This window comes from Amblyomma mixtum, chromosome 2 (assembly GCF_055824585.1).
Source record: "Amblyomma mixtum isolate Tamu chromosome 2, ASM5582458v1, whole genome shotgun sequence".
In the NCBI taxonomy this organism is placed as follows: Eukaryota; Metazoa; Arthropoda; class Arachnida; order Ixodida; family Ixodidae; genus Amblyomma; species Amblyomma mixtum.
In genome coordinates this window covers 160,996,832-161,021,840 of record NC_143013.1, presented here as the reverse complement: position 1 = coordinate 161,021,840, position 25,009 = coordinate 160,996,832, and the positions used below count along the sequence as shown (strand labels likewise).

At 46.6% G+C, this 25,009-nt stretch overlaps 2 protein-coding genes across 2 annotated transcripts in view; both read left to right on the top strand.

Annotated features, from left to right (window-relative positions):
* LOC149361422 (uncharacterized) overlaps positions 1-25,009 on the top strand; it is a 442,275-nt gene that overhangs the window by 402,265 nt on the left and 15,001 nt on the right. The window lies entirely within an intron of this gene.
* Positions 18,200-22,048, top strand: LOC149361423 (uncharacterized). Its single transcript, XM_089567454.1, has 2 exons — positions 18,200-18,733; positions 22,043-22,048. Exons 1-2 carry the CDS (start codon positions 18,260-18,262, stop codon positions 22,046-22,048), a joined length of 480 nt encoding a protein of 159 aa, XP_089423580.1. The 5' UTR covers positions 18,200-18,259.

Below are 25,009 nucleotides of genomic sequence, written 5' to 3'. Positions count from 1 at the left end.
CCAGCACTGGGTGGGGGTGTGGCGTTGGAGTCCTGCGATACCGCGTCTCTGGGATTGCAGATAATTTTCTTGTGCGTATTGAAGGCTCGGATCCCCTCGAACCGCCGACTGGTCCGGGTGGTTTTTGATTTCATGCAGCGGCTTATGGCTGCAGGGACCGATGCCGAGCATTTGGACTCCATGCAGTTCATAGCCGTTTCCACCATTTTCTCAAGCTGGGAAGTGAGACGCACCTCCATCGCGGCCATTGCCGACGCGAACGCGGGCGGCAGTTCGGGCTCACTCTCCATGGCGTCGGAACTCGGGATACCCGTCGCGGCAGCTAACTTTTCTTCTAAATTTTGAATTTTGGCGAGCAGTTGCCCGATCTGTGCTCTAAGCTGCTCATTTTGCCGGCGGCTTTCGACATCTACGCCGTAAGCCGAGGAGGGGGAAGTGGACGAAGGGGAGGGAGGAGAGGAAGCGACCCCTGCCCAGCTGCTCACCTGAGTGTGCTGTTGCTGCGCCGGGGCCCGGGCTCCGGCAGCGCCACTTGGTTTGAGGGTGGGAAAGTTCTTGGCGTAGTCTCCGCTAGAGGGCGGTGGCGGTGCCTGCTTTTTCTTCTTGTTTTTCTTCTTTCTCTTCTTCTCTCCCGTTGACTTCAGTCCGGGAGATGAGGAAGCCGCGTTGACGTTTTCCTCGAGCGAGCCGGTGGCGTTATTGCCACGTACCGCGCCGCCATTGGCTCCGCCGGTGGTGGGATCTTGTCTGTTTCCAGACTCTGGCTTTTCGAATCCTCCATGTCGAGAGGGCTTGACACCGGCAAGATGAAGTCGGCGGAATTTCGCCGTGCAATCTTTCGAGCCCGTGGGGTGGGCTAGTCCACAGATTGCACATGTTGGGTTGCACTCATGTGGCGCAGGGCCATCCTGCGTCACAGTAACATTTTGGCCGCAAAGGCCACACGTAGATGAATTTGGAGTGGGGCAAGTGTCCGTGCGGTGTCCCACAGTACGACACTTTACACAGGCGGGAACGGTTCGCTTGTATTCTCGGATGAGTGTTGGGGCAATTCTGGCTGATGGCCAGATAGGCACTGTCAATTAAATAATTTAGAATAGAAGCTGCTGCAAAAGGCTTGGTGCAGGAAACATTATCTTGCATTTTATCATTACAATCAATATATGGAAAATTGTGCGAACATACCCCTAAAAGAGATTTCTTTTCTTCCCAGAATCCAAAGAAGAAATGGACCAACATATTTCTGGTCAATGACACCGTGGCGCAGTCGCGCGCCCCGCAAAACGCCCGAGACCTGGCACAGAATAAAGTATGTATGCGCAATTGAAACCCGAACCTTGTAATGAAATGTGATGTTTAATCTGTTTTCAGTAACGTTGTGTCACATGCAAGCATTTCTGCAGTTTGCATCGAAAGAAATTTAATTTTTTTTATAATGTTAAAGACAATATGGGTGAATATGTGTTTTGACACTGTGTTAACTACTGCAGGTTTGAAACATCAAAAAGTTGCGGATGATCGCGCAGCAGGCCGCAACGGACGACCTTATGGCCAGAGGCACAGAGACAGCAGCAGAGAAAGAGGTGCAGAAGCTGAGAAGAGAAAACGAGGAGCTGCGCCAGCTGAGCATCAAGCTGCAGCACCAGCTCTTGCGCTTCCTCTCAGCTGATGGTACACTCCTTATAATCAGTTTTTTTTTTCGGTATTTCCTGCTGTGCAAGCTTATTGATTAAATGTTTTCAGGTCACATAACCTGGGAAAAAGTTTTGTGTGGTTTAAGAAGGAAGTGTGTGTGTGTTGGGGTGGGAGGGGGGGAATAGCTTACGGCGCATATTGAAATCTGCGGACTGAAGAGCAACTTGCTCTCACTTTGAAGGATTTAACCTAGCCATGACTGCCGACAAATCTTTTTGTGTTACTCTTTTACTCTCTTCCCTTGCTTTAAAACACCATACCAATAATTGCTGTACCTGCTTCAATGGCTGAGTGGTCAGGGCACTTGGCTGCTTAGCCAGGACACCTGTGTTCAATCCTGGCCGTGGTGGCGGCGTTTTGAAGGAGGCAGAACACAAAAAGGGTCCGTGTACTCTGCAACGTCTGCATATTAAAAACCCCATGTGGTCAAAGTTATTCCCAAACCCTCCACTGCGGTGTCCCTCATAGCCTGTGTGTCGCTGCGGGACATGGATTAATTGTAAATTGTGGTTAAGCCATAAATCACAATTTTTTATTTGTTCACAAAGTCAACACGCTAGTAGTTCACTCAGTCATGTTGGCTTGTTCAATAAGACCAAGCTTTCCATTAATGTCAGATCTTAAAATTCATTAGTTCAGGTGTTAGAAAAAAAATAATAAATACCTGACAAAGCCATATCTAAACATGCAGTTTCTTGTGGGCTACACGAACTGATAGATTTTTTGGCACAGCAGTGAGCCATGCCGCAAAAATCCCCAGCTATGGGAAGGAATAACGGTAGATAAGGTTGTAGTTGAGCTTATTTTGGAGGCACTTTTCGCACAGGTGCATGGCTGATTATGTTCGAATCAGTATAACATCTACCACAAAACTGCGTCTAAACTTGAGTCGGGTATGAATCTGCAGTCGAATTGTCAACGAGCACATGCATGAGTGTGTATGAGGGCTGTTTGTGGAGTGCGAGGCGTTTACCATGAGAACAGGCACACAATATTATAAATATACGGGACATGTGCCTCGCGGCCCGCTCCTAACAAAGACTCAAGACTCGTCCTCTGTGGCTTCAACATTTCTCTTTGAAGCACTGAGGCGACCAACTTGCAATGCATTCTTGCAAAGAGCAGTAAACACAGGAGAGGACGCTGCAGCCAGGCAAGGGTTGTACTGCTCCACTCCGCACCTCTGAGGAGCGTTCTTTCAGTGTTGTAGTTTAGAGGCCTTGCACTGGATAAAGCGGGAGTGCTCCATATTGTACTCTTGAGGGTAGCTTAAGTATTGTCTGTTTTCTGCCTCAATATATGAAAAAATTAAGCTGTGCTCAAATTTCGCATTATAAAAAACCATGATCGTTGATGAAGTTATTTTCATTGGTCTACATCTGTGCCACCCTTTGCAGCGCTGCCTGCTGCGTCTGCACCTTCCGCGGCCGTGGCGGCTGCATCTGCCAGTGCTGCACCTGCCCGTGCTGCTTTTGCCTCTGCTCCACCTGCCAATGCTGCATTTGCCTCTGCTGCATCTGCGCCTGCGGCGTCTGCTTCTGTTCCACCTGCGACATTGGCACCTGCAGCATTGGCACCTGCGGCATCAGCAGCTTCTTCACTGATGGCTCCTACATCGGCAGCTGCTACCTGGGCGCCTGGAATAGATGCTCCTTGGGCTGAAGTGTTATCAGCTCCCTCCTCTCCGCCTGCAGCCACCTCTGAGCCTCCACCGAGCTCCATTCCCGGAGCCCTGGCTCATGTAGTCTTCACAGAGGGCTTGGGTAGCCAGGAGGAAGGCCCCACCAGGGAAGGCACACAAGTGTGCACAGTAGCAGAGGTTGGGAGGGTATGTTTAAAGATACAGCTTAACAATATTTAATATTAGTATTAACGTTACTACTTAGTTGTTTCACATAATAGCGAAGGCGAGACAATGAAACTCTTGTGTCTTGTGCCACAGATACTGGCAAGGTGGCAGAAGCAGAGTACATTCACAAGCAACAAATTTGCCGGGCTATTACTATTTAGGCAGCTTCATTCCTTCAGTGACAGCCACAACATTAAAGGTCCCCTGACCATGTTCAGAGATTACAAACAAACAAGTACTCTGTATAAATTGGGCCGCTAGTGCCAACATCTGTACATCGTTTTTTGGTGTTTTCTAGCTGATAAAAGCTCACATTTTGGATGATAGTGGTCTTTGAGAATATAACGGGATGCATGCCAACTCAAATTTATATTGTGTGTTCCTCTAAATGATAGTGTAGGAATGCAACAAAAAAACACACCTGTACTTCCATCTTTTCATGGCTTGCAGTATAAGTGTGCGTGCTTTGGTAATACTGCACTTTTCAGTTGCTGGAACCAAAACAGAAGGCAGCGAAATTTCTTGATTGTGATAGCTATATCTCCAATATTAAATGGTCAATACAGAAAATTTTTGTGGGAGGGCATTCTTTGAAACAGGCCGGAAACCATTGAAGTCAAACAAAAATCCAACCAGATGGTGGTCAGGTGCACTCGGGTGCGACAAGAGCAGTGTGGAATGAAGCACAACTCTTGGTTCGGAATATGCGAGCTTAACAATAGACTTGCATGGGACCTGGGTATTGATTTAGGGAAGATGTGTGGTATATAGCTGGTTGTCTGCGAGTGTGAAAGCTTCGACAGCTAGTGAGAGGACACACTCTGAAAATATTTGGGGCTGTGAATTCCTCAGGTTTGTTATTGGAAATCCGTGGGAGAGGCATTTGTGTTGCAGTGGACGTAACATGGCCAATTTTGATAACTGTTATTTCTTGGAAGAGCCTACCTTTTTCTTGTTTTGTTGTTTTATTAGTTGGCCAGGGGCCGCAATATTGTCATGAGCTGAGGGCAGATACGAAAGTGACGTAACCTTTTTTTTGTGCTGCATTAACTGCTATAGTCCAACCTGCACTGAACACAGATTGCCTTGAAGCAGCTGTTTTTATGGGCTGTATGGCTGTGTGTGTTTTTTCACATTATGAAGTGGTGTTGAAAGTAGTTTGGTTTGATTTCATGCAGGTTCACCTGGCCAATGGGGTACATCTGACCAAAGAGTTCTATGACCATTTGCTGACAGTGCCCAAGGACTCACACTTCGTGAAGCGAGCCGCGACTGCCATATGGTCGACGGAAGTGCTGGCTAAGCGGAGTGTGACGGGCACACTGTCAAACCGGTTCGCCGCCCAAGGCGGAGAGAAGCCGCCTCAACAGCCCCTCACCCCCCACAAAGTTGATGCACTGAAAGGTGAACGCGATCATCTTGCTCTCTGTTCTGTGATTTAACTGCAGTTTAACTCTCAAATTTATTAGTTCTGTAATTTAACTGCAGTTTAACTCTGAAATTTATTAGTAAGCAGACTAAAGTTTTCACTCAATGTGCTCTGTGTCCGCAAAAATTGATTGCTGTTGGTGTTAAACATTCTGTGTGATTGATATTGTGCTTCCACCTTCAGCCATGAAATTAGATATTTAAGTGTTTTTAAAAGAAAATAATGCCTGAAAGGTTTATTGTTCACAGTGGGAAAGCAATTCAGGAATTTTGATAGCAGATAATTTGACAGCTAGTGGAAGAAAGGACCATATGTTGTGGCATCATCACAACATCCCCACTGGATTGTGAGGAAACTGCCCATCATGGAAGGTAGCAGTGAAATTAATGATTGGTTGTGAGAGGTGGCGGTGAAATAAAGAAAACTGTGAGCCGCAGAGCTTAAATGTCCCCTCAAATTTTTTTTGTTTCTTTACAGCTGCCATCTAATGTACCGCAGCTAAATTAACTAGTGCGGAGATCCAAATGTGCGGCATTCTAACACTCATGGTGCATTTTCTTTTCAACGCAGTGTTTTTCACGCACTACGCATCAAGAAAGGGCTACGGAGAGGAGGACGTCGCCAAGGCCTCGAAGAACATTCGAATGTGGTTATCACAAAAAGCCTGTGAGCTACGGCGACAGAGGCCCCCGAAATAAACATCTTGCGTAAGCATAGAAAATTGCATGTTTCTTTATCCGAGAAGTGGCATGGGATTTTTTCCTATGCAACTTTCTTCATATAATGCACCATTACGTCTCACCATACATACCGAATGCAGCAGGGCACATGCCAGGCTCGTGATACGAGCCTGTATGCCTGCATGCATGGAAACGTCGTCTGGTGTCACAGCCTGGTGGATTTTTATGCCCATAAACATCAGCCCGGAAACACCAGCCCGGAGACACCAAACCGTATTTTCTGGTGTTAACACCAGGCACAACCTCGTGGGTTTCTCAGCCCCAAAAACACCAGCCCAGAAACACCAGCCCGGAAACACCAGCCCGGAAACACCAGCCCGGAAACACCAGCCCGGGAACACCAGAACCGTGTCTGAATTTCCACTCTGGTGTTAACACCACATACGGCCTGGTGGAATTTTCAATTGGGCATCATCGCACCCGGACAATAATCAGCTGATACTTAACTTACAGAATGATCTTAATTCTCTTGAGCGCTGGTGCCACATTAACCGCCTGTCCGTGAACGTAACTAAAACTTGTTTTCAGATTTGCCATCCCCCTCAGAAGCTATTGCCCATCACACCACTTCTATACCTCAATTCTGCTGATATTTCGCCGCAAGATCGAGTTTCTTTTCTGGGTATTATCATTGACCCTCACTTAAAATTCCATCATCATGTAGCTGAAACGTGCAAGAAAATTTTTTTATGGGTTACGCGCACTAATTAAAGCCCGAAGCTATTTTCCAGTCCAAACTTTATTCTCACTTTACTACGAATTCATCCACAGCCACTTAAACTACGGTATCTCATCTTGGGGTAACGCCTATCATATTCATCTCTGGTCTTCAATAAAACTGCAAAAGCAAGCCATGCGCATCATAACCAATACCCCTCGAATGTCACCCTCCCGCATTTTGTTCATAGATTTAAACGTTCTACCTGTCTCGGCCCTTTATTTTTACAACATTGGAATCCTATTCTTTAAGATTCTTCATCATTATCTCCCGCTAAGCATATTTTCTGCCGGCCCGATCATGAGCAACATCGTCACACGTTTTGCGCTGCGTAATAACTTTTTACTACCTAAGGTCAGAACTAACTACGGGAAACAATGCCTTCATTTTTCATCCTTATCATTTTGGAACTCTTTGAACATAGACGTCAAACAAACTAATACGCTTTCTTTATTCAAGGTCAAACTAAAGCTTTTTGTTCTTAATTTCTGATTTTTTTTGTTATTGAATCTATGTATCGCGGCATCTGTGAGTGTTTTATTGTACATTATCGTGCATTACATTGTTTGTATTTCAATATTTTCAGTAACTAATATTACACTATGTGCATATATTTATTCTATTGCGTCGCTAATTAATGTGTTGTGTATTTTATATTATGTTGCATATTGAAATTTATTTTCATGGGAGGTCCCGCCCGCGGTCTTGTACCATGGGACCTCTCGCTGTATACAATTGCAACTTTTATTGTATTCCTCAATAAACTTTCAACAACTTTCAACTTTCAACCCATCACCGACACTGTGGCACCAGTGTCCACTAAGGCCACGACACAAGTACCGTCCACTAAAACTTAAATGCGGTTCCTTAACATAACAATTGCCAGAGGAATTGGCAATATCGATGACCGGGCGACCTGCTCCTGCATCGGCCGCGCACGTTAGTTTCCCGGTGACGATGGGGAACGACGTTAGAGAGAAGGCGAGCGGCGAGAGCGGTGCGGAGGTGGAGTGAGGCTACGGTGAGAGGCCTCGTTCTGTAGTGGCGCGTAGCTGCATGGGGGCTGAGGTGACGTAAAGACACGGTCATGAACAGGCGCATTGGAACTGGGATGGGGGTGCGACCGTTGGCGCTGGTAGCGGGAAAACAGGGCCCAGTGACGGCACAATCTGGAGATGTGACCGATCAACCCCATCGGTAACAAACAGGTGGGTCACGGGGACACTCGAAATAACACTCTTCGTATCCAGTGTCGAAGTGGCCATCGTACTCTGGCTGCCGCAGGTGGCGTTGCGGACGAACTGCCGCTCTGGGGTTGGGGCGAGTGATCCGGGGAGCGTCGCTGTAGTCGATGCAAGTGGCACTGGTAGTAGCTTGACTGGACAAACTCGAAGGGGATGAGCGGTAGGCCGGAGCAGCCTGCAGAGAACAGCTCTCACACGAAAAGTCACTGCGGCGCACAAGATGACGAATGACGTCAGGAAGGGTCACATCTTCACAGGCTCGTGGAAATCCACTCTGGCGAGAGTGGCGACGCTAGGCAGGCGGCCGAACTTGGGAGGAATTCGCCGCAGCTTAAGAGCTTCAAAGGTGCGACAGTCCTTGATGACATCCATGGGGGAGTCTAGGTTTTCTTTACTAATAAGAAAACTGTAGACGTCCTCTGCGATGCCCTTGAGGAGATCGCTAACGCGATCTTCGTCGGACATACTGGGATTAACGACTTTGCACAGCTGCAACACCTCTTCTATGTACGTATTCCAGGTCTATCCAGGCACTTGCGCTCTCTGAAGAAAAGACTACTCAACGCATTTTCGCTTCGCAACGGTGTCCCCGAAGCAGCTGTGGAGCTCTTCCACGAAGCGGTCCCAACTCGTTAAAGAGGCTTCATTGTTTGCCAGCCATGTTAAAGCGGTACCATCCAGAAAGAAAACGACATTGGCCAGCTCCAGAGTGGCATCCCAATGGTTGTATTTGCTCGACCGGGTAATTGGTGAGCCAATCTTCTACATCTTCGCCAGCCTTCCAGCTAAACGTCCACGGCTTACGGTAGTGCTGCCAAGCGGGCGCTGCTGCTCCGGTCGGACGTGTGGCGCTCAGCCATGGCACCACCACTCCGCCAGCAGTGCCCATGTGAGGAGTGACGGGTAGCCCTTGCTGGTGTGCGCGCAGCCCGCCTCGCCACTGCGCCGACGGTGGAGCAGACGCCGCCCGCCTCGTCAGTTGTTCGCATGTTCGGAGTGACGTCAGTTGTTCACATGCACGGGGTGACGTCGAAGCACGCAGCTGGAGTGCGCACCGCACGCTTACATTACGCTAGCATTTCCAGCCTTCATCGTGGCGGCGCCGTGGCTGGTCACGTGTTGCGGCGCAGATGCCGGCGGCGCGGCACTGCGGCGAAATTGAGAGGGGAGGAGTGGTAAAGGGGAGAGAGGGAGAGAGCGAATCCACGCTCAGGGACGAAGATAAAGAAGGAACGCCCACAGAAACGGAGCGGCGAAAGACTGGCTTTGCAACTCGACTCAGCGAGGTACACTCACCCAGCTGTAGATATCGCATCACTCCAGGTTTAACATGAGTTAAGCCGCAGGAAATTTTTGATGTAACTATTTCTAAGTTATTCTGAAGTTGTTAAGGCACGAAAACAGTCGAATTGCGAAATACTGCTCCCGATTACTTAATATGGTATTATTTCACGACTACCGAAATCTAACCGAATGGTATTGTTTTCATCGAATGTGCAACGATATGCAGCTGCCGTTTTGAACTGGATATGCAACTGCGCGATAAGTGGGGAAATGTCACTGCCCTTAGTCGCTGTTTTTGAGTTAGTTGCAAGCAAATGCGGCAAGGTAGTCTGTGGCTGGTACACCAGACCATTAGATGCTTTTTGACGAACCGGCATAACAGTGAACAAATTTTGTCAAGCCTCGCCAATTGATAATGAACGGGTGTTACGCGGCGCGTGCCTAGTACGATCCGCAAAGACTTACGTCCCCCCCCCCTCCATAAAAACGAAGTGACTAAGAGACCGGGGCTGGAGTGACATCGTGGATAGAAACGCCATTCTTGGCCTCACCACGTGTCGTGTACGTGACCTACAAGTGTATCACACGCGTTCCACTCTCGTCTTCACGCGCTTATCTCGTGCCTTTCCTCTCATAATTACAGAGGCCTCAGGTTGTGCTATGTAACTTACTTCAGTGTCCGAATGTTTTTGCTACGAGCGCGTTCACACTTGCGCTGGGGACGTACGCCGTAAGAAGTCTGCTTTGGCTCTGAGTGCGCGAAAAAAAAAAGGGTGCCATTGCAATAGCACTACCTCCGATTAAACAACAGAGTGAAAGTACTGGCGCCCGCCCAGTCCCATTAGTGTGGGTTTTCGTCTGCTTTGGGAGGTTTACAGGTTTAGGACTGGTCTGACTCATGGCCGTTACTTATGGTATGCCAATGGACAATCTTCGAAAATTGAACATTGGTTAGGAGGAAAGGAAATGGAGCAGTAACTGCCTCACGTATCTCGATGGAGACCCGTGCTGCGCTGTAAGGGAAGAGGTAAAGGAGGAAGTTAAAGAAGAAAGGAAAAGAGAGTTACGTATTCGAGGGCTCCGCGTTAATTACGACCCCTTGGGCATGATTAATGGACAAATTTTCTTTTCTTCAATTTTGCTTCGTTCGAGACCATATAATTCCTGAATATTTTTTTTAACTCGTCAGCGTCCTATCCAGGTTGAAAGCAGCCCACTTACGTCTCGAATAACAACGGGACCACCCGTGCTCTTTGTTTCCAAAGTATTGTTTTCATTGTTTCTCAGCTGCCTCGACGATGATTTACAACCCCCTGTTTCTCCCTCCCTTCGTCGCGGGAGGCTGAAAGCGTGAATTTCACCTGGCGACTCCCTTTTTTTAGTCGGAGAGGAGATGCAGGACCACCTCGTTCGGGGTTCGTACCGCAACTCTTGGTACTCCCCTTCACGCTCAACCGACGGCTGGCGGCAGCGGTGCGGATTGTCGCGAGACGTACGGGGCCTCCACCTCACTTCCCTGCGACCGCGCCATGCTGGGTGTGCCGGCCGATACGAACAATGCGGCCGGAAGAGACACGGCGGCTGCTTGTGCAAGGTGTGCGCGATGCCACCGAAAGCAGCTATCGGAGAGGAGAGGAAAGAGAAAGCTGCTGCCGGTCATAGCAAGAAGGGACTACATAGTGAGGCAAAACTATCGATAGTACTATCCATACTATCGATTGTTGAGTCACTGTCAAACTATCGATGGTAAAAAAGACTATCGATAGTACTATCGATAGCGCGCTATCGATAGTTATTTTGATAGTATATCGATAGTTCTATTGATAGTACTACCCTATTGAAAGTATTGAGCGTGGATTCTGCGTGCCTATCTTTGCGTGTTTATTGCCACGCAAAATGCGACGATTGAGCGAGGTCGCAGAACGCGAGACATATTTCACATAATTTGCGCAAGCCGAGCAAGCTCGCAAACCTGAGACATCACTCACAGAAAGTGCGGAAGCCGCGTCAGGCTCGCACAGCAGGAGACATCCTCGCCTAATATGCACAAGCCGGGTGAGGCTTCCAGAATGTCCGAGAGCCAAGGGTGAGCCCCAAATGTACAAAGCCGACTCTGGCTCACAGAGCACTAGACAGTGTCAAATGGAGTTACCATCATGATACCGATAAAACCTTGCATTGCTGCAAGGCTCCTACATCACTGCTCAACAAGTTACGCCAATGCCCTAACTTAAGGCCTCCTCATCTGTCTGTCACTGCCTCATTCAGCATGCAGGTTGTGAGCTAACAAGCTTTGCAGAAATGGTGCTTCGTGGGATGGCTCTCATGTGTGTAGCATGCTTGCAAAAAGACAGATAAGGTCACCTTAACTGCCTTTATTAATGCCACATCCCTCATGAGGGGTGCCACAAAGTGGCTAAACAATTTCTTCAGTTTCTCCAAGTCCTGCAGGTTGGCGTCTTGATACAGGTTCTCACTATGCAGCACCTGCAAAAACGCAGCATTATATGCAAAAAAATTCAGTTAATCTGTTTTCTGGAAAGTCCAGAAAAGGGCACAAGTAGTTCCTCCATTAATGAACTAATGATGATTTCGAAAACTTTCAGGTTTGAAATACAGACATTGGAAAACCCGACTCAAGCACGCAGGCTGCTCAGCATCAAACCTGCACAAAATCTAATAACCGTGTCACACAGGCATTTTGAAGGCTTTCAAATGGCTATGAACTCAGTCGCACTTGAATGCAGCTAAATGGGGATTTCCAATAGCCACAGAGTCCCTAGAACAGTGTGGACATCTATCAAGGTTTTGAAGACTTTTCAGTGGTAGAAATTTGCACTCAGACATGGAGCACTCGCAACTATACACTAAGGAATAAAATCAAAGTAATTTAATCGCTGAAAGAATACTCAACATGAAATGTACAACTTATTTCACTGAAAAAAAAAGAAGGCTGGCCACAAAACACTGCAGCAAGCATATTATCACTGTTGCCAATAGCACAAAAACAATAAATACCACCTTTTCAAAACTGCGTGAGTGCTACAACAGCTTCCCGGCTAAATTACCAACTGTGACAGTGGCGCCACAACAGCTTAGTGCGAGATGATGAAATATCTCTACGGCGATCAAGTATTCTGTGTAGCAGCGGCATAACTCCAGAGTTGAAGTGCAAATCTCAAAGCTCAATCTCCCACCTTAACTGTTATCTTTAAATACATATTTAAATTCATTGGAGTGTGCTGCAGAAGTAGGTGGTCAGATCATTCGAGAGGATACCTGAAAGCTATCTCAGGAGACGAAAGATCTGATGAAGAAACGCCAACGCATGAGGACGTCTAACTTCAGAGATAGAATAGAACTAGGAGAGCTATCGAAGTTATTTATAAGTGCAAGGTAGCCAACATAAGAAAGTTTAACATGGAGAAAACCCAGCATGCTCTAAAGCATGGAGGTAGCCTAAAATCAGTGAAGAGAAAACTAATCACAGGTAAAAACCAGATCTATGCACTAAAAGACAAAGAGGGCAATGTCATAAGCAATATGGATAAGATAGTTAAAGTAGCCGAAGAGTTCTACACAAATCTCTACAGCAGTGAATGTAATCAGAACGTTACAGAGAGAGGCAGTAGAGCACAGCAATGGGACATCCCGCCAGTAACGAGGGAGGAAGTAAAGAGAGCCTCAGGAGCAATGCAAAGGGGTAAAGCAGCTGGTGAGGATCAGGTAACAGCAGATTTGTTGACGAATGGAGGAGAGATTATGCTAGAGAAACTAGCCACCCTGTATACGCTTGCCTCGTGACCACGAGCGTATTAGGAGCTTGGAAGAATGCGAACATTATTTTAATTCATAAGAAAGAAGATGTCAACGACTTGAAGATTTACTGACCAATCAGCTTACTATCCATTGTCTCCAAGGTATTTACTAAGGTAATCACTCATAGACTAAGGACAACCTTCGAATTCAATCAACCAAATGATCGGGCAGGCTTTCGTAAAGGATACTCAACAAGAGACCACATTCATGCAATCAATCAGGTGATTGAGAAATGGGCAGAATATAACGAACCCCAATATATAGCCTTCATTGACTACCAGACAGCAATTGACTCGATGGAACCACAGCTGTCATGCAGGCATTGTGGAATCAGGGTGTAGAAGAGTGTTATGTGAAAATATTGGAAGATATTCATAACGACTGCACAGCTACCATAGTTCTCCATAAGGTCAGCAGTAAAATTCCAATAAGGCAAGGTGTCAGGCAGGGAGACACGATTTCACCAATGCTATTCACCGCCTGTTTACACGAGGTGTTCCGGGGCCTGAAATGGGAACAGTTGGGGACAAGATTTATTGGAGAATACCTAAGTAATTTGCGATTCCCTGATGACATTGCCTGGCTAAGCCACTCAGGATATGAACTGCAAAGCATGATGAATGAGTTAGACAGGCAGAGCAGAATTGTGGGGCTAGAAATGAACATGCAGAAAACCAACGTAATGCTCAACAGTCTAGCAAGGGAACAACAGTTTACAATTGGTAGCGAGGTGCTAGAAGTAGTAAGAGGATATGTATACTTAGGGCAGGTAGTGACTGCTGATCCGGATCACGAGAGGGAAATAACTTGAAAAATAAGAACGGGGTAGAGCGCATATGGCACGTTCTCTCAGATCGTGAAAGGCAGTTTGCCAATATCCCCCAAGAGAAAATTCTAACACAGCTGTATCTTACTGGTATTCACCTATGGGGCAGAAATGTGGAGGCTAACATTGAGGGTTCAGCTTAATTCAAGGACAACGCAGCGAGCTATGGAAAGAAAAATGATAGGTGTAACGTTAAGAGACCGGAAGCGGGCGGAGTGATGAGGGAAAAAACGCGGGTTAATGACATCCTATTTGAAATCAAGAGGCAGAAATGGGCTCGGGCAGGGAATGTAAGGCGAAGGCAAGATATTCGCTGATCCTTGGAGGTAACAGAGTGGATTCCATGAGAAGATTAATGTAGCAGGGGGTGGCAGAAAATTAGGTGGGCGGATGAGATTAAGAAGTTTGCGGGGATACGGTGGCCACAATTGGCACAGGACAGGGTTAATTGGAGAGACATGAGAGAGGCCTTTGCTCTGCAGTGGGTGTAGTTAGGCTGATGACGATGAATTTTAACTAATGTGTACAGCACTCTTTGCATTACAGTTATATATGTCTGGCCTGCTACAGCCTAGAAATCTTCCATTACAAAATAGGGAAGTGGATAGACAACTACAGCACTACAGTGGCTATGAAAACAGATACGGCACATCTGCAGGTAGTAGTCCTGGAAAGTGCATCTTTCCCAGTCAGAGCCAATAAAACACTAAATTCATAGATGCCATCTCTCGTGTATGTCAACAGGCTATGACAGAAGCTCAGACCAGGAAGACTATCAAGAAGGAATAGCACCCAGAGATGAGGGGCAAAGGAAGTGCACAGCATGAGCAATGACTCACAACTGAATTTACTGCCAGAAACCTCATTGTAATCGTAATTACAATTGTAATCATGTAGGAAGGTTGATGCTTGCATTGCGCATGACACTGTTTTTAGCTGAGCGGTCCGGAGCTTGGCAGTCCCCCGCATCTGCTAGACATGGTGCCGAAAAACAAAGGCAGCATTGGAAAAATTCCCCTGTCCAGATGGACAAGTTACAATGACCCACAAGATTGTGGAGATGAGGCAGCTCGGTATGCAAGTTCTACTCCCTTAATATTGGGTTGATGCAACAGCCTGCCTGGACAAAGTACACCTGCCTTCAAACCGTAATGTGCGAAATTTATTGGTGCACTATATAATTTGCACAATCTCTAAATTAGGCTACGAAATCAAAAAATTTCACTAATACTGCCTTCCATTTACTTTCATTTACTTTGATAGCACCTTTATCTTCAATCATGTAGCAAAGGAACGAGAAAAAACACAACCGAGCACAGTTCACATTTGTTAAGCTGTGCTTGATAATGTGCTTTTTTCACTCACTAATGCCTGTCTTCCATTAGTCAATCAGTGGGCAAAGGTGCTCAAGTTTATTAGGGGCCAAAAGGCCCTCACAACCTTGCACCTGGCTCCAGCATTCTTCAAAGAATGAGATAACTGGTGTATGTACGGAATGATCGCTATCCTATGTCACTTTTCTTCCAATGGACGCATTTCCTGATAGCTATTTTTGGCAAGGCTTTTGCTACAGAGGTTAAAACAGATGCCAAAACACCAGCACCTTGAAGGCCTGCTACAAGTCACAAAAACCTTTCATTTACAAAATATATGCCCGAAGGCAACAGAGCTGCAGAGGCAAAACATGTTATCCTAGCAGTAGCTGCAGTACAAGCACCACTGTCAAAAATCTAAAAAAGTTGTACTGCTGTTTTTGCCCACCTGTCTCACTGTTGCATTCGTGAGTATATTTGGCAGGACAAAATTTCTGGCGGTTATCAGCCAGGCTTCATTTTTTTTGTATGTTCTAACATTTGCGAGCACAAGCTTTGTAAAAAAATGTAATGGACAAAGAAATGTGATCACGGTTAAAGAATACAGTGCGAAAAGACAAAAACAAACGAAGAAATGGACACCCGCCAGTCCTGTCAACTTTTTCATTTGTCCTTGTTTTTTCACACTGCATTCTTTAACCATGATCACTGACCAACAAGTCCAAACAGCCACTTTAGTTGAAAAGAAATGTGGCCTTTCAATTGTGGTCATTCCATACTTACACAAGTTATATTATTCTGTAAGAACTCTACTGCTATACACGAGGTCGAAGTGCCTTTCTGATGCCTACTCAGCTTATTGACCACTTTTGGCCACTTTTTAACAAATGAAAGATGGGAGCATGTAAGCGAAACGAGTGCAGTATCGAGCACGCTGCGACTTGTCTAGATAGTGCTATTGGTGCTCTGTATCTAACTTGTACTGGAAGGTGTATAACCAGAACAGCTGCTGCATCAGCCAGACATGAAAGGTGTACGAACTTAGTTCGTGGAACACATGGCCTCACGTGTCGCTGCTGATTTTAAGACATTCCTCTGTATTCCGAGTTTTCTAACACCACCATCATTTTTGGCACCGTGACCATACCATACAAGAATATGAGACCTACTGCATACCTAAAGAAAATATGTGTGTAAGCCAAGCATCAGCCGTTCTATGCAATAAGAAGTCTAAATGAAAAAGATTCGATGTAAATTAGAGAAAGCCTTGCCATTTTTGTACTTCTGCTTCTATGACTGCTTGCTGGATTTTTTTTCTTTAGTTGGAAGCATTCTTCCATCCCTTATCTCTATACACTATTCCTCTGCCAAATGACTGAGTAACCCAAATAGCAATTCCTAAGTAGGGAGGGGGCCTTCCACAGTGACCACACAGGCGCCTTCAAGTTCTTGCAGCAATCAAAACATCCCTTTGTAGCACTGGCCCTGAATGCACCCCTATACTTTTGTGGCAGGCCAAATACTTATACAATTTATGTTTCAAAACCACACAGAAATCCACAACTGCCATTATGAAAACAACCTAGTAATGTAACCATAAGCGTACCTGGCCAGCATGATCAGTATGGAACGGCGCACAGCGTGTGTGCAGCTCCTAAAATGAAAGCAAATTCACATGATTAATTGCAATTTCCACAAAGACATTCTTGAAAAATCATGTTTTTGCACCTCTCAGCCTCCAGCCTGCCTTATTTCTCCTGCAGCAATGAGGCAAATCTGAGCAGAGCTTGGGTGAGCTGGTGGTATCACATTACGCAGCTGACTCTACGTGCATCAATCCATTTGTATGAGCTTGGTAATGATAATGGTGGGCGGATGAGATTAAGAAGTTTGTGGGGATGCAGTGGCCGCAACTCTCAAAGGTCAGGGTAATTGGAGAGACATGGGAGAGGCTTTGCCCTGCAGTGGGTGTAGTCAGGCTGCTGCTGCTGCTGCTGCTGATGATGATGATGACAGCCTGAGCACACCTACAAAGTAAAACTGTGAACTCGACCCAGCAGCACTTTACTGTGTTGAAAGAGAACAGGTACAATTGAATTGCTGCATTACCTTGTTATTATCATTAAAAAGTAGAGGGCTCTAAGGACTTTCTAATTTACATCGACACGAATGGGTTACAGAGAAGCTAAAGGCAGAGAAGCTTTCAGTGTGGGTAATGTGTGCTGTGGCGGGAACAGATGCACAGGATCACCTGCTATCATTCAAGTCCTCTGTGTACGCAAATGCAGGTGCAATAGAAAACCCACATCACAAATTTGGCTAGTCTGGTCGGCCAAGCATGGGCCAGCTGATAGCACGAAGCAGCAAGCGCGACACGTACCATCATCATCAGCCTGACTACGCCCACTGCAGGGCAAAGTACTCACCCATGTCTCCACATTAACCCTGTCCTTTGCTAGGTGTGGCCACCATATCCCCGCAAACTTCGTAATCTCATCCGTCCATCTAACTTTCTGCCACCCCCTGCTATGCTTGCATTCTTTTAGAATCCACTCCGTTACCCTTAAGGACCAGCGGTTATCTTGTCTTCGCATTACAAGCCCCGCCCAAGCCCATTTCTTCCTCTTAATTTCAAGTAGCATGTCATTAACCCGCGTTTGTTCCCTCACCCACTCCGCCCCCTTTTTGTCTCCTAATGTTAGACTTATCATTTTTCTTTCCATACCTCACTTTGCTGTCCTTATCGTTTGGCACGTGTTTTTTTCTTTGTAATAAGGCATAAAGTCGGCATTCACGGAGTCGACGATGGGGCGCAGCGGAACGCCAGGTTTATGGATTTTTGGCAGTCCGTAAAAGGCCGGTGCTGAGTCGTTTCAGCAGGTCAAGCGTAAGTAGAGATATTTTGATTCCGGGTGGTGCTTGAAGATGGATGCTAGAAGTTTGTTCATTCTGGTCTGAAGTTGCGAAGTTGGGCCCTTTCTTCGCAACTTCACAACCTCACCTCTTAAGGCACTCTCAGCCTACCTCCACCGTGTCCTATCGCCCCTAACAAGCAAAACATCAACGCACGTGCGAAACTCCAGCCACTTCGTCGCGCGTCTGTCCCACGTTCAACTGGAAGCTTACGAGTGCATGGTTTCGTTCGACGTGGTCTCGCTCTTCACCAGCCTTCCTATGCCCTTTGCTGTTTCTGCAGTGAAGGAAGCCCTCGAAGCGGACGCTGGCCTAGCCACAAGGACGAGCCCGAGCCCGGAGGAACTTTGCCAGCTTTTGGAGTTTTGCCTAAGGAGCACAGCTTTTTCCTTCAAAGGAGAATTTTACAAGCAGACCAGCGGCACTGCCATGGGCGCCGCGATCTCGGTGACTGCTGCCAACCTGACGATGGAGGCCATCGAAGAGGAGGCACTCAAGACCTTTCAAGGAAAACCAAAGGTTTTCATTCGTTACATTGACGACTGCTTCTGCATTCTGAAGACGTCGCGGGTCGAAAATTTCCTGGCACACCTGAACTCAGTCGAACCTTCAATTCAGTTTACAATGGAACGAGAAGTGAACGACACATTGCCATTCCTGGACGTCTTCATAAGAAAAGAAGGAGCAGATCCAAAGTTCGGTGTCTATAGGAAGCCAACCCACACCGGCCGCTACCTAAATTTTAATTCCAACCACCCTACTAGCCACAAGGAATCCGTGGTCTCCTCTCTTCCGAGAAGGTCAAAGGCAATCTGCTCCTCGGAAGCAGAAAAAACTGCAGAAGAGGCCACCGTTCCCGCCGACCTACAAAGGAATGGCTACACACGCGGCTTCATTCAACGAGTTGGTCGCCGTCAGGCTCAGAGGGCAGGGGGAACAACACCCAAAAATGAAACAACGAAACGCGCGCGCGTGGTGCTTCCCTACGTGAGGAGAACCAGCGAAGCACTTGCACGCATTCCGGGAAAATATGGAATCTACGTTGCTCACAAACCTGTTTCAACAATAAGCCGCTTCTTGCCACGACCGAAAGACCGCGTCCCCAAAGAAAAACAACCTGGTGTCATTTAAAAAATCCCGTGCTCCAGGAGTCCGGCTTCATACGTCGGCGAGACGAAAAAACTGCCCCAAAGAATTAGGCAACACAAGAATGACGTCCGGCTAATGAATTCGGAAGCCAACCCCCTCGCCGTACACTGCGAGCGCGCCGACCATCCAATAGCCTTCGAGGAGGTGAGCGTCTTGGCCGTGGAGCCAAACCTGTTCAAGAGGCGACATGTGGAGTCATAGCACATCCGGCTCACAAAGGCGGCGATGAATAGAACTCCAGGAACGCCCCCCTCTGCGTACGTTAGTGGACTCCGCCACGTGCTAACAAAGGGAGAGCGAAGGCAACACCCCGCTGCTGCTGGCACAATTTAGTCACCCCTGAAGAAGGGACCGAGTTGGTCCCGAAACGTTGGGCTAAATTAAAATATTGTTTGGCGTCAGTTTTTTCTCTCAATCACATTTCTTTCGCCTGCTGTATTTGTTTCGGTTTCAACAGCTGAATGATGGCTGTGACGTCAAAGCGAGGTTATTGGTCGCGTGAGGCATGAAAAACTGCAATAAAATTGGTACTTCTGGCTCTTAAGGAATGCTGGCGTCAGCGCTGTAGCGAATTAAAATGATGAATCAGTGATTATAAGTGCAGTTTTTCCACGCCTCACGTGACCTATAACCTCTGTTTGATGTCATAGCCATAGTCAAATTGTTCACCGAAGCAGGACGGCAGAAAAATTTGATTATAATTATTTAGCGGTCGCACGCGAATACCAGATGGTGATTCATGCATAGTAGTGTCTTCCGCATCATTATAGAGAAGAAAACATGCCACCAAGATTAGGTGTCTATACTCTTTTAAGCTGAACTCTTTTTCATTAGCGCCGCCGCGGTGGCTCAGTGGCTATGGTGCTCGGCTGCTGGCCCGAAAGACGCGGGTTCGATCCCGGCCGCGGCGGCTGAATTTCTTTGGAGAAGAAATTCGAGGCCCGTGTACTGTGCGATGTCAGTGCACGTTAAAGAACCCCAGGTGGTCGAAATTTCCGGAGCCCTCCACTACAGCGTCTCTCATAGCCTTAGTCGCTTTGGGACGTTAAACCTCACAAACCATAAACCATTTTTTCATTAGCCTCCACCTTTCTCTCCCAAAAGTGAGAAACATGCAGGCTAAAGAAAAGAAGATTTCACCTTAAGTACCAAAGTGTCTCTAATCACACGATGAAGCAGAAAAACTCTCGACACTTGAACAGAGAACAAATAGGAATTCCAACCAAATTTTAGATTCTTGTAAGGCTATCAAGCATTTCTGAATATTGTAAACTGCACTTTCACACATGCAGTGCGCATGTATGCCAAGTTCACATTCAGTAGCCCTGTTTTCCGGCAGTAATTATCACGGTCTGAGCTCAGTTACAGATTTAAAACCAGCCAAAAGATGCAACACAGGAAAAGAGAAGAAAACAGGTTGGACTATCAATTAACTTTTTGTGAAGGAAAGTAGGCCCGCATGAAGATGCGCACACAAATGACCCACACCAGCAAAAGGCAGGTCAACAAATAACTGTCACTGATATACAAGCACGTCATCTAAAAGAGAAAATTCTTTCCGGTGAAGATTGACTAATGGCTTCGCTACTCATGCAGCTGTTGCCTTGGAGATATGCATCATATACCTTACAGATTTGTTTACCACTTCCATACACCACTGAAGTGTCACAGAAATCAGGCGTGCACACTGATGGGTCATCTTATGATTTACACTCACGACATTGGCGCTGTAGTGCCAGATTAAAAGCTGCCTTCCCCCTAATCAGTTAATGCTCACTCAGGAACACAGTAAAGACACCTGCACATATCCCTGAAATAATTTCTTGCACAAGCTAGCTGAATGTGATAAATCTCTTCTTGCAAGTCCTGAACCTAGTTTTATGGGATACCATAATGCTATCCCGGCTTTTAACAGCAGCGCAAAGGCCACCAACACAATGCTCGGCGCAAAAATTACATTTAAAAATTTCCCCCCCACTCGATTTGAACTCATGAATTCTACACAAAGGACTCCATGATAACCGTTCTGAGGTGAATGGCAGTTCAGCCTAGCCTCTGGAATCTGTGCCAAAAAAAAACGGAGTCAACGCATCGCAATTGACTTCCGAAATCAGCCGGTGCTGATGACAATTGTATTTTTTGCTTTCTCTGGCTTATAAAGATCCACTTTCAGAAAAAGTGACGTCTTTGTGGTTAGAATGCGGAACTCCATCATCACAGGTCAACTTCAGTTTGCCTTCAGTGTCCCTTTAATGCCTCAAAGTTGAACATTAGCTCCATCCATAGAGGAGGGCTGTGCATAAATTTCGACCACCAAAGATTCTTTAACATGCCCTGACATTGCATGACACACGAGCAAATATGCATTTCCCCTTGTCGAAACGAAGCCACCGCAATTCAATCCCGCGTCTTTGGGCTCAGCAGCCGAACACCAATGCAGTAGGCCACAAAAGCAGGTGAAAAACAAGAGAGAGCCCTTAATAGGCAACCTAACTTGCCAAAATCAACATGACGAGGGGTCACATAAGTAGCAGTGGACTAGGAAAATAAAACCTACTTGTGTCGGAAGATGTCTTCAGTGATTACCTCAAAAGCCTGCTTGCTTTCTGCGCATCCTAGCACCAAGTGAAAGGCTGGCACAGCCATACTGGAGAGCTTGGAAGAGGCATTGCTGGTAAAGCTATGTGGAGCTTGCTGCAAGGTAAAAAGACACATTTAACAGCAGCACAGTGCAAAAAATGGACTAGAATCAAGCATGTAAGGCAACATGCAAGGCACAAAAAGGAGCCGGTCGCAGAATGAAACACGACTGTTTAACCACATTTCGAAGTGGGCCTGGCAACAAGAAATTCGTAACCACGGCAGTCATTCACAAGCTAGCCTCAGACGAGACATCGCTTGCATATAGATATCCAGCATCGTTTCTACAATACATGCCACCATTCAAAAGAACAGACCACCACAGAACGATATTTTCAGTAGAAGTCTGGTTTGCTTCAATTTCTGCATGCATCCCTCAATTTGAAATCTGCATGATTAGCACTGATTTCACACTCTTCACAGGTGTGATGAATTAATAGTGCCAATTGCAGAAAAAGCACACTTTTTCCTTTAACATCAAATAAAGTATTGGAGAGGTACCTCAGCATATTTAAGTCAAAGTCAGATTTATTTGCGCCACTGGTTATAATCACGAAATAATCAAGTTTATTCTTCGTACATATTAAAGGCTCAATTATCCTTAAATTTCACTGCAACTTCGGGATTTAGGGCAAATGGAGCTAGGGCACCTGTGTGCATTTTGCAGTTGTTTGTACCATTTCAGCTCCGAGCCAAAGTATGAAAAAGCGAATGCCAAAATAGAGGCGAAAAACTTCAGAGCAATTTGTTTTTATCTCACCTTTCTGCTATTCAAGGCTCGACTACACTGGCTCGGCCATAAGTACGAACGCAGCTGGATCATACAGAGCTTCATACCTTAAATACACAATTTATAAAAGTACAAGTGAAATACAAGTGAAACAGGAGGAAGCTCAATCCTAACGCATACAGCTGAATCGCAGTCTATGTGGTTAAACTGCTCGAAGGCAGTTACTTCAATTACAGCGTAACATGCGGCGAGAATGTAAAGCCCGGGCCGAAGATGTATTCGCGGGCACATATTCCATTCTCGGCGAGAGATGAATGGCAGTACGGCGGCAGTACGGCGCCGATATCGTGCGCCCCGCGATCGGATCAGCTGTGCATATTTGCATGGCATACTGACCATGACCGTGTGACCACTGAACCTACACGCGCATTCATGCCCGTGTGCCGCCAGCAAAGAACCTTTCAGCGCTGCGTGCTGCCGCGATAGGCACTGCGTCTTCGCGTCTCTGTACTAGCTGTGTTGACGTGGCCAGTTGTGCGCAAAGCTAAAAGAGTGCGGTGAGGGGCTAGTTGGTATGACATTATGAGAATAAATAATAACTGCGCAAAAGGATGGGACAAGAGAAAGAGAACCACACAGGACAAACGCAGACTGACAACTGATTTATTCCACCAACTCCCCTTTCCTTCAGCAGCAAAGCGCATGCGCACCAACCCCAAAAACAAAAACAAAAACCACACTCATCTCGTGGAATCAAGGAACTCGAACTCCGTGCGGTACAGGTGTACTGAAGCATCGCTAACACACTTGTCAGGCCCTAATCTCGAGATTTCCAAGGCCTCGATAATTTCCCGTTCTTTCTTAACCCTCGAGCGTCCGATAATCTTTGTCCTATCGAAAAGTGGATTACAATTTTTGTCATCATTCTTGCAAGTGTGACAATGCTTAGGCAGATGCTGCCCCCTCGAATCATCTAAGGAATTTGCATGCTCTAATAATCTAATGTTGACGCAGCGGCCAGTTTGCCCTATGTAGAACCTACCACAACTCAGGGGAATCTGATAAATTACATTGCATGTACACTGTACGAACTTATTCCTGTGGTTAATGCCACACACAACCTTCTTGTGCTTATCTTTTCTCGCCAAATTGCACAAACGCGACAACTTGCAAGGTGCAGAAAAAATGACCTCAACGCCGAATTTTCCGGCGACCCTCTTCAAGCCGTGCGAGACCCTGTGAACGTAGGGCACAACTTCATACTTCCGCCTCTCCTGTGCATCCGCCCCCCGAGGTTTTGAGTTTGGGCGGAAGGACATCAACAGGGACTCAGCGACAGCCTGGAGAAGGGCCAGCGGAAAACCAGCAGACCTAAGGCGATCAACCTGAGCCTCAAAGCTAACCTGAACCTTATGTGGACAGGACTTGGCTAATGAAGCCCTGAGGCAAGTTGATACAATGCCCCTCTTGACCAGCTTCGAATGGCACGAGTTAAGCGGCACGAGTGCCTTTTTCGACCTAGGCATTTACGCCCAGCAGAGGTGGTCAGGATTGTTAAAAAATAATTTTAAATCTAAGAATTGCAAACAAGAGTTTTCAGGAAGTTCAATGATAAAATTAAAACTCGGAAAGGCAGACTTAAAAGATTCTAAAACCCCCATCCCCACCAGGGCTAAGTCGTCGTTTTGGTAAATATTTAAAAGGATTAAAAAGTCGTCCACGTATCGGAACACTCGCACGATACGGTCGTCAGATAGTACTCGCGATAGCGAGCGGTCAATTTCAGCTAAAAGAATTTCCGATAAAACTGGAGCTACACATGACCCGATGCAAATGCCGCGTTTCTGCACGTAAAATTTTTCCTAAAAACTCACAATCGTTGAAGTAAGATAAACCTTTAGAATTGCTAAACCTTTAGAACCTTTTTAGAATTGCTTTGCAAACTGCGCGGCGCAAAACAAGAGTTGCATTGTTGAGTCGAGTTCACCAGATGGCGCCAGCGGTAAAAAACTTTCGTGCCACATTTCGTAGACGGCGCTGTTACAGTTCAGCGTGTTCATGTTTGTGCAGTTCATGCACAAAAATAGGTGGGCGCGCAGAGTCTCTGACTATGTAAGTCAAAACTGCCTGCGGACTACATGGGTGAAGCGGTTCCAACACCTTCGTCGCAAGTTCGGCTTCTTCAGAAATGAAGTACAAACCGACAATGCGAGGAAATGGGCCAAGGCAGTTGATGCCCAAGGGCGTGCGCAGGATATGATAGGAAAACTTTTAATGTCCGACAGAGGGTAGCCAGCGGGCTACCCGCATAGACGACGGCCGAAAGGTCTTGGCTCTCGGCGGCGGCTTCGGCCAGTCGGACGAGTTGTAACTGAGTCGCCGCGTCGGAGCTCAGTAGTAAGGTCTCCCATTGATCTTTTTTGTTTATACCTCGTCCTTCCCGGGGGTCATGAGGACATTCCCACAGTATGTAGTCCAAGGTGGCCCTAAGTTCGCAGTTTGCGCATTTGTCTGAATATTGCCCTGGGTACATATATAAGACTCCGAAAGGCCGGGTTAGGAAAGGTGTAACTTTGTAACCGGCGCCAATTGATGGCTTGGTATCTGGTCAATGATCTATCCGCTGGAGGAAGTCTAGCTCGTTGCAGGCGATAGTGCTG

What these genes read in the sequence shown, in the direction of transcription:
- LOC149361423 (XM_089567454.1), top strand. Translation starts at nt 18,260, where the DNA reads ATGGGCGCCGCGATCTCGGTGACTGCTGCCAACCTGACGATGGAGGCC.